This window comes from Lepidothrix coronata, unplaced genomic scaffold (genome assembly GCF_001604755.1).
Source record: "Lepidothrix coronata isolate B3197 unplaced genomic scaffold, Lepidothrix_coronata-1.0 Scaffold51, whole genome shotgun sequence".
In the NCBI taxonomy this organism is placed as follows: domain Eukaryota; kingdom Metazoa; phylum Chordata; class Aves; order Passeriformes; family Pipridae; genus Lepidothrix; species Lepidothrix coronata.
In genome coordinates, this window is record NW_016690231.1 from 5,051,651 (window position 1) to 5,070,248 (window position 18,598).

Consider the following 18,598-nt stretch of genomic DNA (forward strand, 5'->3'; position numbering starts at 1 on the left):
TTATTGTTGGAAATTTAAATAGTCAAACCAGATCTGAAACTTTTTATCTGCCTTGAATGAACTGATGATTGCTCTGAGCTGCCTGCAGCGTGTCTATTTTGGTACGGGCTCGGTCAGCTGGTGATAATCATCTTTAATAATCTATTAACAAAAGTTAATAATCTCTTTTCAGCGGTATGTTAATTGATCCCAGGGAATTATAGGGGAAGAGTTCCTGTACCTTTGCTCTAGGGGAGCGTGGTGGGAGCTGGTGGTGTTTAGGGGCTGTCTTGTCCCCGAGGGCTGCAGTGAGGAGGGTTTGGTGACGTGACCTGCTCGCTGCCTGGCCCCGCTCTGTTCCTGCTCCACCCAAGGCTTCCTGGATCGTCCCAGCAATGCACTCGCTGTAAAACATTCAAACCCAGCAGCACCCCCAGCCCCTCGGTTCCCATGGGGCTCAGGGGGTGCCTGTCAGTTCAGTGGGCTGACAACTGATAAAGCATCTTGTGCAGCACCAGGTGCTGGCCCAAGGACGCGTTCTCTGTGTTGTTGGTTGTGTCTCACCCCTGGCACTGATGGTGTGTGGAAGTCACCAGCTCTTGGGGACCTTCTCTTGCCTTGAAGGGCCCTGTAGCCATCCTAATCCAGGCACAGAAGGTGGCAATTTCAAGCTGATTGCAAGTTTTGTCCTTGAAAGAATGAGTTAAAACGTAGATCCAGATACTTCACCCACTCTCCATTCCGCTGCCAATATTTGTGGGTTTGTGATCACATTTTCCTGTGATTTAAACAATTTCCTGTCCTGGGTTGCTGCCTGAAAGACAGGCACAAACAAGAGGGAACTGACTGCGCAGGTCAGGAGTGAAACTGTTGACAAGAGGTGAAGCCCAGTCAAACCAGCTTCCCGTGCCATGGGAGCATGTGTTCCATTCCATCCCTGCCTCTGTAGGCATCCATGGGGTTATCCCCACCCCGGGCAGCAGCAGTCCCTGTAGTGGTGGTGGTGACAGACCAAGGAGAGGTTGGAGCAGGCAGGCTTGGGGTTAATGTTCTCTGTGATTAATGCTGCAAAAATACGGGAAGGAAACCACACATTTTAATGAAAAGCCTCCGTCTCCTCCTTCCAGAAACCTGGCAATTAGCTGCCTTCAGCTGGTTATTGATGCCAGCCGAGCGCAGTTACAGATCTAGGTCAGAGAAAGGCCCCTGAGCAATCTGGGCTCCAGATGTTGGCTGCTTTTGGACATGGGTCTGCCTCAGAGGTCCTGGGGTCTGATCTGGACTTTGCTACTTGTTGATGGACATGCAGAGAAATTGGTGTGTCCTTTTTTCCATCTCCGTGTCCCTGCTGCACATTAAACCACATTTGGATGCTTGGGAGGCAGATAGGAAATCAAGATTTCAGTGATTCTTCCAAGTAAATAATTCAGGGTCCTTTGACCAAGAGGAAAAGATACTAAACTTCCCTGTTTTGACCAAGTCATGCTTGGATGTTCACACATATGTAACTATATATAACTCTATAGCTATATATAACTATATATATAACTATAACTTTTCCACGGGATGCATTTAAAGTTATTTTTTGTCTTTCCCTTGTTCTTAATATGTTTATGCTTTTCTGCTTCAGAAGAGCAGCTTCTGCTCCATAGCCTGGAGGTGGCTGTTTCCATAGGAGATGGAGGAAATCCTCAGGGTGCTGGGAGACACCAGCCAGATGCATTAGAGCACCAGGACAGCTGCCAGGACACCACAGGTTATGTTTTGCCAAGGTGTAATTGGATGCAGATTCTTCTGAACAGCTTCACCCTATGCAGATTTAGCCATGATGAAAAAGCCTTTTGGCAGATTGCTGGAGAATCATCTGGGTTTTGATTCTGTCCACAAACCCTCATTGCATCCTGGCTGCGTTGTGCCAAGTGGAAACTGCTGCCACATGAAGGTGGTTTTGGAGCCTTATACCTGGGCACAAGATGGCCAGGCTGTTAACTATCCCAAATACCTTTTACAGGTTGGGTTTTTTTTTTTTTTTTTTAATGTTTCCTGGTGTGGATTTTTTTTTCTCAGTTGAATGTTTGCAAATGTCAGTGGGAAGGCATTTGAATATCACAAAGCCAGGATTCCTCGATTTCTTCACAGCCATACTCTCTGCCTTGCAACACTCATTTAATTCTCCCTTCTTGTTTGCTTTGCTTTTCAGTTGGGATGAGTCACGTATGCTAATAGAGCTGACTGGGGAGTTACCGGCAGAATTTCTGCTCTTACTAAAATGTTACCGGTCTCTTATTTCCATGGAGTTTTATGGCCTGTCTCCTATTCAGTACAGTTAAAATTAATTTCATGCCCCAGTTCATTCCAGTGTTTGCAGCTTCAAAAGCTTTTAAGTCCTATTTAGCTGCCTGGCTGTGCTCTGTTACCCGTCTGCGCGGTCCCTTCGGTTCACCTGTGAGTGCAGGCTTCGAGCAAACATGGTTAATTCTGTATGCTACATCTGCCACGGGATCCAAGGCACCCTTGAGTGGTTTGTTCCAAAGACTTGACCTACCTTTGATGGGACTGTGTCCTTTCTGTTTGAAATACCTGCTCTGTCAGAGGGAAGGGCTCTGCCGCTCTCTCGTCAGGAAAGAAGAGAGCAAGACGGTGTTTAGTGCCCTCATTTCCTAGGGATGGGGTGAGCTTTGCCCCTGTAGCTGGCTTGTCCCTGGCTGTTTTTCAAGGTGAAAATTTTTTGGCTTTGCAACAGACCAACAAGTTCCTTCAAGATGAGTCACAGCCCTGAACACAACTGGAGACCACTTGAGTAATTCTGCATCAGTTGAAGAGGTTACAAAGACCCTTTTTTTACATTTTGATGAAATACAACAAATGCAGAAGGCACTTACTGGTGCACCAGTGAAGCACCAGTGCATCTGGTCAAGATCTCTTATGTCAGTGCTTTGCCAGATGGATGTACAAGGATGAGAGATGCCCTTCCCACCCTGCCACGGTAGTGACTTTACGTATTCCCCAGACTCCTGGCTCCAAAGATATTAACCTTCTTTCCTCCAAGTGTTTGAAAAATGACAAGATGTTGTTCACATGAGCAGGATCAATTACCTGCTGTCTGTTAGGAGAGATAGTCTCCAAGGGGGCCTTCGTCTCTACGGCGGGAGATTCCTGCTCGGTCAGCCATGAAAAACAGCCTGGTAGGACTCTCCTCCCCCCTTTCCCAAAGCAGTCATCTTGCAATCATCTTCTGTGAGATTTGTATTTGAAAGCAAAATGTGAGCTTCTGAGCTTTGAAAAAGCACAGAAAAGGAAAAATGAAGAGCCCAGGGTAAGTGTGTGCAAGGTGCTGTTCACAGGGTTTGCTTTAAACCTTCCCTTTGAGAGCTTCTCCTTGCTGTTACATTGAAATTCAGGAACATCAGGGTGAAACCAGGCTGCATCCCCTTGAGATGCTTGGAGAAGTGTTGGAGAACCAGGGTCTGAGTGCAAAGTTAAAACAGATTGAGAGCTTGGTGTGATTTGGCTTTTCTAATGTGTCCAGATCCAGTGGCAGCAGCGCTGAGTGTACTGTTAATATTTGCACATTTGGATTGCTGTCTGTAGCTGAGAGCTTCTCAGGGAGAGGGGGGGAACTTTGGCTCTGCAGGATCAAAATCTGAAGTGAGGATTTTAAGAGAGGTTTCGGGGCTTCTGAATATCTTTTTGTTTTCTAAATGCCCCCCCCCCCGAAAGAGCAGAACAGCTTTCTTCTGAAAGTCTCACAACTGTGGCTTTCAAAATCACTTGTCACGTTGGGAAATTTAACATCTTTTCATTACTTGCTGTTTAGGGGATTTAGTAGCACTGGATTGCCTCTAAATTCATAGCTGAAGCCTGACATGTAACACAAATGTTCTTTCAAACCCTGTCATTACTAATGCATTCTCTTTCAGGTCTTTTTATTAGTGCTTGTAGACATTTTCCTCATTAGAAATTCACCTAGCAGCTCCCTGCTCATCCCATTCAAGGTTTCTCATCTCTTTTATTCTCTACTGGCATGCACCAAGGCAGCAGCATTACCTGGTGATGAATTACTAAATGATGGAGACACACACTGCAACCTTCTGCTTCTTCCTCCTGCTAGTGAAAAGCCAGTACTGGTTTTGGGGGGACTATCTTGCAGCATTTGGACTTTCAGTGTCAACTTGGGCTTCAGGGGAAGACAGAGGCATAGGACGGGTGCCTGACTGATGACCAGAAGTGCTTCTCCACTTGCATTTGTCTCATTTTGGTCCTGAGCTCATAGGTGCTAAAGGGGATGGGCAGGAATTTCTCATCTGGTGTTAGGAACTGTGGTTGTGGATGTAGCTGCTGCCCAAGGGATCACTCGAGCACCTTCACAAGGAGATGGCTCAGGGTCAGGGCAGGCAGTGCTGGGGGTCTGGCCAGTGCAAGCTCTGCTAACAAGGTGCCCGTGTTTGCCAAGGCATCTCCTCCTTGGAGCATCTCACTGGCCTCAGTGTGTGAACCAGTGAATTAACAGCATAAACTGCTTCACGAGTTACAGTGCTGAGTTTGGACCTCCAATGCTGAGTGCAGTTTGGAGCTGCAGAGGACATGATTTGAGAGGCTGGGAGACCTTGGGGTGGCTGCTTTCTCCTGAGCATTGTTTCTGAGCACAAACAGCCTGCCTCACTGTACATCCAGAGTTATGAACCTCTGCCACTCTGCTCTCGGAGGCACAATAGTGCTGGGGGCTTAGCCCATCCCAGTGCTCAAGGGCTCTGGGGTAAATTAACTAAAGATCTGCTTCCCTTTTCTTCCCCAGAAAAACATTGCTGAATATTGGAAGGGACTGCTCCAAACAGCTGGCTTTCCAGGAGCGTGCCCTGCTGTGGGGTTAGTAGGTTACAGTGTGTTAGCAGCTGGAGCCACGTGCTCCAGCCGCTTCAGAGCGAGCAAGGGAACGCGTGCGGTGACCCGTGAACAGGGTGACCTACTCCCTGCCCTCACTGCGGGGCGTCCTGTGGCTACAGGGAGTCAGTGACTGCCCTGAGCTGCGGCTTGGGATCCTGATGCCAGTGATGAACAGGAGCCGCCTCACCAGGGGGGACAGAACTGTTTTGGTCTCCATTGCCTCTTGGCTGGTTTCACCTCAGAGTGTTCTTGCTGTGCTCCTCGGGTCCCCTGATTTGCAGATCCCTCATCTCCCTGTGCTTTGTTTGGCTGGAGTTGCCAGGAGCTTCCTCCGTTTCCTACCCTTGCCTGCGTGATCCATCTCACTGTACAGTGGCGTTGCCAGCTGCTCGCTGCCTCCTTCCCATTGCTCTTTGCAGCTTGGTCCCTACTTTGTTTGCCTTGGCTGTTTGATGAAAGACGTTCCTGTGTAATTAAATACCCCTGATTAGTTTTGCTCAAATATCAAACTTCCTTTCATCTCGTCTTGCACCGGCTGAAGGTCTTGGCGGGCTCGGCCAGGTGTGCCGCAGTGCATTGGCTCTTTGTATCCTTTGGGAGCCTTATCCCAGGGCTTTGGCAGTGTCCACACGTGGGTACACACCAGCACCGACACGCCTGTGTGCACGCACATCCTTTTAGTATCGCAGCCTCCGGAAGGATCGTGTCCAAGTAATTCGTGTGGATCTGAGCCAAGTAACTCAAAAGTCGGAGTTACAGGTTCTCTCCCTAACTGGCTCCATTGTGAAAGCCATAAAACAAAAACAACCTTGGGCCAAGCCAGTGAAGGTGGAAGCGGCTGCTCCCACAGGGCTCACTTTGCTTTGTTCGGGGAGGGAGATGGGTTTCACTCAGCGGTTTGGAGGCTGGCTCCAAGAATCCTGCTCTGGTGTGGGCTCGCCAGTCAGGGCAGTGTGGCTGGGAGGTGAGGATGAGTTATACGAGGATAAAAACCTCTTGCAGAATCTCACCCAAGAGTATAGACAGTGTGTGAATCCTGCTTCCTGGGCTGTCTGGAGGCAACTCTGTGCCTGGCATCTGCAGGAGCTCACATGGTCATTGTCTCTCTGGAGAAGGCTGTGGTGCATGACCCACACTGGCTCGTCTCCTGCTCCCTGCAGAGGAGCAGAGAAGTTGCAGGATAAGCTCCTCTGGTGACCAAAGGGCTGGAATAGCTTTTGTCATGGAGAAGGTAACTGCATGTTATGTCCTAACCCTGGAGGAGAGCTGCCTTCAGAGGGAAATGTTAGACTGGGGCTGCTCTGAAGCAGGCGAGTGGGAAATGGCAGCCGGTGCTGGGGGATGCTGTGTGAAGCTGCACCAGAAGCAAGGTCCTACCCCGTGGGTACACCAGGGAGCCCCCAGCCACAGGGAAGTCAGGAATGCAGGTGGGCACCATCCATTAGATGAATCGTTGACCACAAGGATGAGGATGTGCCATCTGGCAGGCTCCAAACACCAGCTCACCAGAAGCTGGGCGGGCTCTGTGTCTTTCCCAGCTTGCCCTGTCCTTACGGACACCGCCGAGGACAGGGCAGGGAGCTCGCATGTTCTCCCCACCCGGCGTGGTGTGACGTGCCAGCCCAGCAATACTTAAAACTGCCCACAAGAGTCACTGTTGCTTTATCTAAGGAGCCTCGATTCCTCCTGCCTGGGAGCCGCCTGATTTCTTCACCTCTCTGCGGTTCAGGTCTCCATCCGTGATGCTTTTCTTGTGCCCCAGAAAACCACGGGCTGGGGAGGAGGAGGATGGAGGATGGAGGAGGGTTGGCACCTCGCACGAGCGACCTTTCCCATGTGCCGCTCCACAGGGGTTACATCCGTGCCCGACTCCCAGCAGACAGCCCTCACCTTCCCCGCCTGTGCCGCAGCGGTTGTGCTCGGCTCGGTGATTTGCCCAGGGAGCACAGTGTGTGCTTCGGAGACATGTGGCCCGAATTAACCTCCCTGCAAACGGTTTCTAAGTAACAGCAGTACATGTAGCAAGATAAACTGTGAAGCCTATTTATATTTACCGAGATTGTATTAACCTTTGAAAGGTTGACCTTATGCAAAAACAAAACAAAACAAAAAAAAGATAAAGTGGCAAAAACATTCAGGGCATGAGGGGGTTTGTTGTTGTTTTAATCCTTTCACTCTTTGATTACCTCAGCCTGGGTGGTGGTAAACATACACCAGCTTTCAAGGCATTCCTGATTTTTGCAGCTGCAGAGCCATTAAGCCTTTGCCTGTATTAGCACTTTCAAGGTCAGCCATGATGCACAACTCAAGGCAACACATCAGCTGCATTAGAGCTGCTAATTTCCTTCATTTACGCTCCTTTTTTCCGAGAACTTGAGCGGCAGATCCAGCAGCAGTGTGTCAAAGTCCGCGTTGTTCCTCGATGTCACCCAGGCTGACGGGGGGGGGAGAGCAGAGGTTGATGTAGCTGGGCTGGCCCCAGGGGACAATCCATGACCCCTTCTTGGGAACCATCCCCATGCATGCTTGTCACCCCAGCGATTTCTCTGTGTTAGAGCCTCTGTTAGAATTGGAATAAACAAACAAATAACCAGAATGTGTCTGTTGGGCACAGTGACCCGTCGGAGCTTGTTCGCACAGAGCTGAAGCCGTGGAAGGAAATCTGTCCGACGGGGTCTCTGTGGGGTTTGCTGCCTGCTGTGGCACCACACGGCGCTGGGGCCGGTGATGAAAGCTCTCTGTGTGCAACATGAAGGGATGCAGGAGCGTGTGAGGAGCTGGGGCTGACAAACAGGTGGTGGATGCTGCTGGATGGACCTTACCTGTGTGTCTGGAGATGGATGCTCTGGAGCATTCAGCACAGCATTATCCTGCTCCTCGTTTCTCATGCCTCCCTCCCTGCACAGGTGGGCAGATGTTACTGCAACTCTGTGCCTCAGTTTCCCTCACCTTTAAAGGCAGGTGAATGCTGTTTGCACCAAGATGAGCAGTGAGGTGTAGCTCAGCCAGTCACCTGCGACCCCCTTTGAGGCTCCTCCATGGATGCCCCACACAGGCAGAAACAAAAGGTGGTGCTGTTGTGTGATCCAGAGGGAAAAGCCTTTGGCAGCAGCAACAGTTATAAACATGTCTAACAAGGTGGCCTTTGGGCTTCATAGTGCAGCCCACAACAGCAGTGGGTCTCTCGTAAAAACATGTCAAACAAGAGCAAAGGCAGAAAGTGCCCCGTGCGTGGGTTTATTTGGTTTTTCCTCCCCCAGTGATCAATGCCACTTTGATTCCTGAAACAGAATCAAAGGATGTAGCTTGCTACTCAAGCCCTCACTCAGAAAACCGTTTGTGGATCCATGTGTCAGGTCTGCAGGAGCCTCCAGCTCCGTCACTTGGCTGTGCCTTCTGCTGATGTGGATGCTGCCTGGAATCGGGAGTGCACAGGGATTTGGTGTGGCTCTAGCTGGGGACATGGGAGCTTGTTCCCTGCTGGTAGCTGGTGTTTTCTGTTGGTATGAGCACTGCTTGCTAGCACTGCCTTGGAAATCAAGGTCTGTTTTTGCATCAAAGGGTTGAAGGCAGAGGCAAAGGGAATGAAGATATGGTGCAGCTCAGGCAGTCGTCAGGGACTCTTTGTTCATCCCTTACCTGAAGAATCAAGCCTGATGAGTTTCCTCCTTGATGAACTAAAAAGAGGTCACAAAGCTGAATGTGACTCTGCTGTGCTGGAGAAGGGGTTATCCCTGTCCTGAATCCTGCTGCCTTTCCTCTAGCAGCGTACTTGATTTCTGAGGTGGTCCTGGTTGAAGGCCCCCTCACCCAAGGCTGCTCACATGCCTGTGGGATGGGATCCCCCAGCATGCTGCCAGTGCAGAGGTACAGCCTCAGCAGTGGTCTGGAGGGACCTGTGTTTCCCAGTACAGTGCTTGCTGTGGGATCATTGTCATTCTTGTGTGTGCCAGTGCATGGTTCAGTGGTGTAGCCAGAAGAGAGTTAAAAAAGGGAAAAATGTTGATGCTTTCTGTGATGTTCTCCATCCCTAAATTTAGCCAGGACTGCCCCCACTTCCTCTCTCAGTGAGCTGAACCCTCTGCCCCTTCCCAAACAGTCCTGTTTGCTGCTGATTAGGCTGAGGGATTTATAGGGAGAGGAGGGTGGTTTTTCCCTTCCCGCTAGCCAGGCAGGAGGGGAATGAGGAAGCAGCAAGGGTGTCTCTTCAGTCGGGTAAATCCCACAGAACATGCCTACATGAGACTGCTAAGCTCCTGATCAGTAATTACACACTGCAGCTCTGCCTTTAATCGGGATAGAAGACTTAAGGAAACTCCTTTGCCCCTGATCTGTACCTTTTACCTAGAGATTTTATTGCTGTGAATATTAGTAACAGAAACAGCCACAGGAGCTCAGCTCTGGGGCTTGTGCGGGCTCTGGGAGCTCCTGCAGCCTTTCCAGCTCCGTTCACCTCTGATGCTGTTTCTGTTTGAGCAGTTATTTCATGCTGCCTTTAGAAAGAAGAAGAAAGCAGGGTGGTGTCTGGGCAGACACTGGGGTTGCGGTGGCTGGTTTCTCCCTTGAGGTCCTAATTCTGCAAGTGGCTGAGCTCTCGTGGCTGGTTGTTTGCAGCTTTGTTGGGCACGACTCCAAGGAAGCAAGAGGTCAGGAGATAAGTGCTGCAAGCCCTGCTGTGATCCTGCCTCCTTATGCAGGAGGCTTCACCTTGGAGCCCCAGGCTGAACAACCCTTTGGGAGCACGTGTGCACCGACAGCCCCATCACTGCTGGCCCTAGACACTGGGGTGCTTGGGGGGGGTCACCTCCTGCCATGCAGAGCTTGGCCTGAGCCCCCCAACTCTTGAGAACCCACTGGGGCTTTGCAGATCAACGTGTAAAAATAATGAAGAAACTACCTGACCCATTGGTAGATGCAGAGCTGAGTGTCTGCCTGCGTACGATGCTGAGCAAACAGGGAAGGTTCACAGAATTGGGAGTTTATGGATTTAGTTCTGAACCTTAGTCTACGTCAACAGATGTGGGCGAGGTTCCCTATGTCGGAGGGTTTGTTTGTCTTTCTCTAAGCTGGTGTGAGTTCCCAGATAACAGCATTTGCTGCTCTGAAGTTGATGTAATTCCGAGTTAAGGTGGAAACTGTGTTGCAAACTGCTTTGGGAGGGGGGGAAAGCCAGGCTGTGTATTTTAGCCTCCTCTTTAATCGGATCTCATCTTTTTTTCTCTCTTTACAGAAACCAGGCAATGCGGAAAAAGTTAATTTTGTACTTTAAGAGGAGAAATCATGCACGCAAACAGTGGGTGAGTGATTCCCTTAGACCTTATTTTATACGTATAAAGCCGTGTAATTTATTAAGTGAGAGAGAAAAGGATGATTTCCAGCAGAGAGGTGCTGGTGCTCGGTACTTTGCCTGTTGCATTGCTGTGGAATCTCTTCTGCTCAAAATAACATGGATGTGAAGTAGAAGTCCCTGATCCTGCTGCAGGCAGTACCTCCCTGCGCAAGTGCCCCCCACAGAGCAAACATGTGGGGTTGGCTTAATCACAGCGGAGCCCATCGCTGATCTCAGAAAGCCTATTCACAGCATAAATGTCTATTTTGTGAGTAATTGAACCCTAAGAGAGGTGTGAAACAAGCTGACTCTGCTTCCGATAAATGGTCTGGAGGCTGCTCTGACTCCTTCCAGCTGACCACAGAGCAATTGTAGGAATTTGTGGTTTAAAACAAAATCCAATCCCCACGCCAGTTTGTTTCTAGGTAGCTTTGCTCGCGAAAGAGTTTTGGTGTCCTTTAAGGAAATGGGTCTTGGTTAGGTAAGGGGCAAGATGGGAGTGATTATGGGGCTTCAAAGGCATTTGTTGCAGGTCCCCAGTAAGCAGGGGAGAAGGTTCAAGTGGGTTTCACAGAATTTATACGTTTTTGGTGCTGACAGTTGTGGTCATTGCTGGCAGGAGTTGGGAAGCAGAATCAGCACAGAAGGGTAAATGCCAGAACAACCAACTGCCCCCACCAGGAAGGTGAATTTTGTGGTGGCTTTTGGTGATGGGTGATTCAGCTCGTGGTGGAGGGCTTCACGTTTCACGTGGAAGATGGAAACGACGTCTCCTGACTTGGTGTTTCTGTTCTGGGACAGGCTCAGGTGCTGGTGCTAGTGTTTGGTATTGCCAATGGTGCAGGTTTTCTCAATGCCTTTGGGGTGGTTTTGGACAGAAGTACTCCAACTGGGAGGAATTGTTGGAAAAATTCAAAATAACAAGCCTGGAAAGTGGTTTGAAAGCTCTGGCTTTAAAAGTAGCTTTCAAGACAGGCATTTCTGAGCCAGTAATCGCATTATTTTCTTATTTATGGTGAATAGAGACATGTTCCTTTTCTTTCCCATGCTTTGCTTTTTCCTCATTTTGTAGCAGTCTTCCAAAAGCCATAGATACTGTACTCCATAGGAATGATCGTGTCTCCCATTTGTGTCCAAATACATGTTCATTTAGACTTTTCCATGATAAAACTTCTTCCAGGTCTCTAGCGAGGGGTGACAGGGCTTATACCTTCAACAGGATGTGGTGTGGCAGTTGGGTACTACTCAGGGCACCTCTCCTGGCACAGCTGAGGACTTCTCCGTGGTGGGAAGCGGATCAATATTCCCTTCCTCAAAACAGGGATTGCAAAGCATCGTGCAGTTTTACTGGAATCAGGAGGGAAGCGCCTGAGAGCTGCTTTCTGGTGGAAATGGCCAGTTACTGTGCTAAACCTAGAGTGAGTTGCTCTGGGTGGATATCAAGGAGCTGGGGGAAAAGGCTTAATTAGGCTGCAAGAGCACAGTTCCTAAAATACGACTCGCAGTAAAGTCGCCTGTCATGCAAAATAGGTGAATTTCTGCCAGCCGGTTTATTCAGTGTCCTTGAAAGGGGATTTTTCAGTTTAGGGAAGCATTTTGCCTATTCTACAAAATAGGCAACATACGGTTGCTGAATTTGCAAAGTGAATACATTTGCTGATTCTGTTTGCAAAATGGGTATGCTTAGCTATTTTTCTGCCTATTTTGTAGCAGACCCTATTTTTAGCAAAGCCCATCTACGTGCCAGCATTTCTTTCTGGCTCTTTTACTTTCTGGGGTATTGTCGCTGCCTGGGGCCGGCTGGAGCAGGGTCAGAGCTCGGTCCCTGCAGGGTCCAGCCCTCACAGCCCCATCCCAGGGGATCTGCAGGGCTTCCTCCTGCCTCCACTGAGGTCAACACAGCAGAAGACTTTTAATTGCCATCGGGGTGATGCCGCAGGGAGGGAATGGGGAAGGGAGTTGTTCTGGGTGTGAGAGGTACATCTCCATCAGCCAAGGGAACAAAACCATGGGGCTTGCATAGGAATTGGACTGGTTCCTCCTGTCACCTTCACTCTTCTCCTCCCCTCCAAAGAGCTGCTCCATTCCCTGGAGCTGCGAGAGCGTGGGCTGCGGGAGGGCTCGGGCTTGGCACAGCCCACAAACTGCCTTCAGCTGCTACGGCGGCGTTACTATCCATCCATTTTTAGATACGCATGTCAGGTCCGATTTGGCTCACTATCACTTACTGGTGTGATTGAGAGGCCGATGGGCTGGCGAGTCCAGCCAGGAAGGGGAGCAGAGGAAGCACCGATGCTAAAAGCCAGCACAGATGGTTGCTCAGGAATGGACTTGCTTGCTTAGGACTGCTCAGAGGATGCTTCGAGAAGGAAAAATTGCTTCTGTTCTGACCGAGAGCTTCTCCTGGTGATGGAGCTGTGAAGATCTGGGGAGTTCACAGTGCTGTAAGGTGCCTGAAATCTTCACTTTTGAAGGATGCAAGTGATTGCAGGGAGTGTGTGTCCCAGCTGGAGCAAAAAGCACTGGATGGGTATGCAGCATCCCAGCTCTGCTGCAGAGGGGTTTGAAGTTTGTGGGGCAGGAAGGATCTCTCTGCTCCGTGATGGGAAGGGGCATCAAGGAAATGCTCAGATGGTCCATTGCAAAGCCATGCTCAGGAAGGCTGAGCTGTGAGGGGGGAGCTTTGGTACTGCTGCCCTGCTGCCAAGGTGTGAGCTGCTGGGGATACAGCAGTGTGACGTGGATGCTGCTTTTGCCATCTGCAAATGCCAGTTCCTTAAAACAGGAACTCTGGATAAAGCTTTTGTCGAGTTGTTCCAAGGAGTGGAGGAAAAGGAGGAAGAAGAGCCACCCCACCGGCTGTGAAGCAGCCAGGGCCATGCCAGGTGGCTCTGCGGGACCCAGCACTGGCTCATTCCCACTGGGAATGACAAACCCTTCAAAGCCTTGAGGCTTCTCAGCAGACCAAGCCCTCGTGCTGGGCTCTCCCCCGGCCGTGCCGCAGGCTGGCACACAGCACCAGGCACCGGCTGCCTCCTGGTGCTGAGGCTTCATAAACTTTGCAGGGTATTTTTAGCCTCTTCCCAAATGCGATGCTCTGAAAGCAGGAGGATGTAGCAGATTTACTGGCAGGGTGGGAGCTCTCATTTTCAGGGGGCTGATGGCATCGCTTTGGGAGGGGTTAAAACGCAGCAGCTGTGATTTTTCCGAGCTGCCGCGGGCTGTTGGTGTTACCTGTAGCTCCTCACCCGCAGCACGAGATTCCCCATGTTGGCTTTTAGGGCATTTTAATTTTTGTTCTCATTCCTCACTTTCATCTTTTGACTGTTTCCTTTAGCTCCTGATGAAACCCAAGCATCTCCTGTGCATCCGTGCAAGTCAGGACAGTCTCTGGCTCCAGGCATGCAAAAGGGAATTGATTTATTTTCAGGGGAAAGTGTTAATCTGGCTCAGCTCTGGGGATGGAGGTGCTTTGTCTGCCTCACATTATTGTTGAGGTACCTCCAAAAGGCCACAAAGATCAAAGACATGCTGCTGTGCTTGAATTGGTGCCAGGTCCAGGATGGCTGGACCAAACCCACGTGCCATGATCAGCATGATGCTGGCTACCAGTTGCTGTGGGTGCTTGACACCAGTGATGGGCTGTGGAGCTGCTGGCGCTTGGTGTCCACAGTACAACTGACCCAGCTTGGGGGTAACCCAGCTGCCTCCTGACCTGGAATCAGGTGTTTCCATCGGTTTGGGGGTGTTTTTTACCTCTCTCAATTTTTCTTGGTGGCCGAGAGCAAGCGGGGCAAGAGTAGAGTGCAGCAGGGAAATCTTGCAGCCTCAGACTTCCTTCCGGTTGTGGGGCAGTGGTGGCAAGAGATGAGTTTATTTCTTTGAAATCCAGACTCCCCTGGTCTCTGCTGCGGTGCCAGTGCAGTGCTGAGCTGCCCGTTCTGGAAAGCAGTGTCAGGGTTAGGAGCGACCTGGGGTTTGCCGTTACAGCGACATCTGCTTTCACTTCCTGATTTGGGGCTTGGAAGGCATTTGTCTGTCTCAAAATGAAACCTTAAATCCCCTCTGGTCACCCAGCTGCTCTCACATGAGGCTGGGCACCATCACTGCTGCCAGTGCAGCAGCTGTCGGGGACCAGACAGGCGTCTCCCCAGTATGGACCTCACCTGTCTGTGGGCGTTCTCCTCCAGCGGGAGTGTGTCCGGAAGAGGGAGGAGTGATTTCGGGGGGGTGGAGGGTGGGAGGAGGCTCATTTGTGTTGCAAATCGTATTTCAAAGTTACCAGGCTGGTCCCATAAATACTTGGCAGAAATGCAGAGCTGGACCTGGTGGGTGACTGGGTGGATGTGCTATGAGGATGTCACCGAGGGGGATATGGTGTGGAAACCTCTTGCAGTGCCACGTTTTGTTGGAGCCTGGGTTTGCTGTCAGTGGGGATGTGCTTGTCCTGTTCCTGGGCCAAAAAGGAAGAGCATCAGATGGAAAAATACTTTTGGTTTCTAGGGTGGTGTAGGAGCTGCGGGGCATCACACTGTGGCCAGGCTACCACAATGTATGGCCTTGGACAGGGGCTGGGTGCCTGGCTCTTGATTTTGGGGAGACAGGGCCATGCATGGAGCTGCCCCATGGCCCCAGTCCCATCAGCATTGCCAGCACAGAGCTGTGAGCACTGGAGCTGGTGTGTGTGTGTGTGGGAAGGAGTGCCCAGCTGTGGGCACCATGGCAAGCCTCTGCCCAGCATGGTTTGCTGGCAGCTCCAAAATTACTGCCCTTCACACCCTGTTCACATAGTGGGGACCTGCTCTCCTGCCCCCTGTGCCTCCTCCCAAGGCCAGGTTTCAGTCCCTTTTGGCTCAGTGGACTCAGGCAGGCACTGTGCTCTCTCCTGGTTCATGGAGCAGGGGTCCCTCCCCAGCACAGGGGCTTTGGTTGCTGAATCAAGCACCTAATGCTCCAGAGGATGCTCAGGCAGAAGGTGTGGGGGGGTGGGAAAAGTCATGCTGGATGAGAATCATGGTTCCACTAAAGATGTTGGGTCTGGAAGGGAAGAGCCTGAGGGTAACTGATGGCCTGTTTTGAGAATTCACCCTTGGGTTGGTCCCCTACCCTGGAGCACGTCCATGCCCTAATAAACTGTATTTCTTTAAGCAACATGACTCATTCTCAGCCTGAGCAGCCATGGAGGGCCAGGCCTGGAGGAGCTGCCCTTCCCAGGCACTTCTCTGAGACCCCTCTCTCCCTCTGCCCTTTCAGGAACAGAAGTTTTGCCAGCGCTATGACCAGCTGATGGAGGCCTGGGAAAAAAAAGTGGAGCGCATCGAAAATAACCCCCGGCGCCGTGCCAAAGAGAGCAAAGTGCGGGAATACTATGAGAAGCAATTCCCGGAGATCCGGAAGCAGCGGGAACTGCAAGAGCGCATGCAGAGGTTAGAGGAGAAGCGGTAGGAAGGGGCTGAGCTGGTATCAGACAGCCTTTCTTTTTTCTTTGGGAATGGGTGTGGGATTTGCTTGTGGGAGGAGTGGGCTGGGATGGTTGTCAGTCCCTTTTCTCCCTCTCTGGTCAAAGGCAGAAGCCAGCAGACAAACAGCCTTGCTGCTTTTTCCCCCAGGGTGGCTCAGCACAGAGCCAAAAGAAGGACAAATGTTAGGAATGTGACTGCCTGTCTCACCTCTGCTGCTGATCTCCCAGCTGGCCACGTTGGAGCCAGGGGCAGCTCCCTTGTGCTGGCCACATGGCCAGGACAGCGCTAATTCCTACCTTGCTGATGGGCCCAAATTCAGTTGTATGAGACTTGCAGATGCATTTGGTCATGTTGATGATTTAATACATGCACATGCTTTGATGGGAGCATGGGCAGGGAGAAGAAACATCTGCAGAGGCTATTGGAATGGCTGCAAATTATATGAAGGGAGCAAAATGTCACTGGAAGGGATGTCCCCTGTCTCTCCCAGCCCCTGTCCGTTTTCCTCTCCTCATTGGAAGTGCAACTGAGGTCACAATGTTTCTTGCCAGGAGGAGACACGATTTCATGATCTCCACCCTTTTTGCTGAAAACTCCCTGTCCTTCACATTTCAGCCCTGGGATCTTGCCTGGGGACACCTGATGTGTGCAGAATCCAAACTGACTGCCAGCTTCCCATCCTTGTGCCCCACTAACAATTGGATGGGTCCAAACTTCCTAATTGATGGCTTTATTTTATCTTAAACAGAAAGGGAGAAATGGTACTGAGAAATGTTTTAATTTTTTACCTGCTTAATAAGAAAAGTTGTAATTCCTTGGGATGTGTGGCTGATAGTGGAAGTGGGGGGAAGATGTCAATAGATGGGTTTGATTTAAAATTTCCTGGAGCATTTTCAAACCAGATGTGGTGGCACAGTGCTAATGGCTCGGTACTATCATTGACACCTTTGTGCCATTGCTATGGTGGGATGAACAGGAGAAAATACAGGGGAGGGTGCGATTGGGTGTGAAATGTGCTTATGTTCTAGCAATCCAGGAAGCTGGCACAGGTAAGGAAGGTGGTTTGAGACTGTGAGCCCTAAATGTGGGTGCCATTCCCGCAGCGTGGGATGGGGTGGCCTGGGTGGAGTATTGGGATATGGCTATTATGGAGGTCAAAGTTGTCTTGAACGTGGTTTGCTGCTTATGAAATGGAGCATCAGTGCCTGAGTGTGTCACTGCCCTTTCCCAGCAGGGTAGGACAGAGGGGCAGTGGCGGGCTCTCCATGTCAGCCGCACGCAGCGAGCACGAGGTGTCAGAAATCATCGACGGGCTCTCAGAACAAGAGGTGAGACCAGGTTATCTTTTCTTGTCCTCTTCACCCCTGTGTCTTCTCCAAGGAAACCTAGAGAGTACTGCCAGGTCCCATGGTGAAATTAAATGCCAAATCTAGGCCACACCGAGGTTGGGGAGGTTGTCCTGATGCCTAACACACTTTCTGGACAGGATCCAAAGTTAGGTGTTCATTTAATATCCAGCAGCATCTTTCCAATGATGTGAGAGATGTAATGGAGCTGTGCAATGTTCTGCAGGAGCAAAACGTGGAGCTGGTGGTCAGTGGGTCGGGTTTATCAGCATTTGGCTGTCTCAGAGAAATCCCAGTGTGCTGCTTGTCCTGGGTAGCACCCCACAAACACCTCCTGGCTGTGGTTTATACTGGAAGCAGAGGTGGGAAGGGAAGGGAGCCGGCGCCCAGACTGCCGGGTGGAGGGGTTTTTCTGTTTCATTTTGTTTTGAATGGGCCGTGTGGCTTGACACAGGGGAATCCTATGGAATGAATGGTTTGTACGTGAGCCAGTTGGCCCACATCTTCTGGGAGTGCTCCATTCATCTTGAAACATCCCCGTGACCTCGGCTTCGTTTGGATCTGGTTTCACAAGGGTTCCACTCTCTTGGCACAGAGGCGAGCTGCAGTGAATAGATCATGTTTGGGAGGGGAGAGCAGCCATAGCTGGGATGTTTGCTGCCTGTGCACGATGGCTCGATCCCTGTCTGGGATCCCAGGCAGTTTGCTCTCAGCCAGTTAAGGCGACAACCTGGAGGACATGGATCTTGGAAGCAGAGGGAAATTTCACGGCTCTGCAGAGGTTCGTGGCCAAGGGGAACGTTAGCTCATCGCCTCCAACTTACTGCAGTGTGCTGCTGAACTCCACCCTGATAGCCACCTGCTGAGCCCCAAATCACAGCTTCACTTGTCTCAGAGGAGACCTTAGGAGCTTCCAGCTCTTTCACAGGGTTGGAAGGAGCAGGGAGGTGAGAGCTGGGGAGCATTGCCGGCAGCAGGGCCAGCTCTCTGTCCCAGCACGTTGCTGGAGAGGAGAGTGGTCTGGCTGCTGGCTGATGGGGTGTATTGGCAGTGCTCAGCAGCCCAGGACCCTGCCAGGCGAGGGGAGAGGCCCTGTGCCCTCAGCTGCGGGCAGTGCTCCTGCCAGCTGCCTCTCTGCTCAGCACAGAGGCTTCTCCTGTTGCCGTGGACAGCCTGTGGTTGTCTGGATCAATGCTCTGGCTGCGAGCTGTCTCTGACCTCCCACCATGAGGTGACACCCCCAGGCATCTGGAGCAGCCAATTGCTAAACAGGAGGTGTCCTAGTGAGGATGAGGAAGGTGATCAAATGTGTTGAAATGTCCATGTCTGTGTAGAGAGCTGCACTTTAGGAAGAGGAGGTGGGGTCTGATCAGGCCCAGCGGGGAAGCAGAGCAGTACCAGGCAGGCAGCTTGTTGGAAGGATCAGACATTACTGTTCTCCCAGGAACAAGCATCTGCCTGTAAATTAAAACAAACAGCGCTGGAGACCTGGCCTTCCTGGGTCAAGGGTGGAAGTTTTTTTAAGCAATGCCATTTCAAGTTGACAGGGAGGACTCAGGGTGATGGTGCAAATGAAAGAGGATGGCCAGAACACCTCT

At 50.9% G+C, this 18,598-nt stretch overlaps 1 protein-coding gene across 13 annotated transcripts in view; it reads left to right on the forward strand.

Moving 5' to 3' along the window:
- NCOR2 (nuclear receptor corepressor 2) overlaps nt 1-18,598 on the forward strand; it is a 238,780-nt gene that overhangs the window by 139,196 nt on the left and 80,986 nt on the right. For 5 of the 13 annotated variants that reach the window (XM_017815531.1, XM_017815532.1, XM_017815538.1 and 2 more), the window contains exons 9-11: nt 10,094-10,160; nt 15,446-15,633; nt 16,886-16,982. In XM_017815531.1, coding sequence (XP_017671020.1) covers nt 10,094-10,160; nt 15,446-15,633; nt 16,886-16,982 — 352 coding nt within the window. Of the gene's footprint in view, nt 1-10,093; nt 10,161-15,445; nt 15,653-16,885; nt 16,983-18,598 lie in introns of those variants that run through there. The other 8 variants (XM_017815543.1, XM_017815542.1, XM_017815535.1 and 5 more) reach the window with 4 other exon arrangements.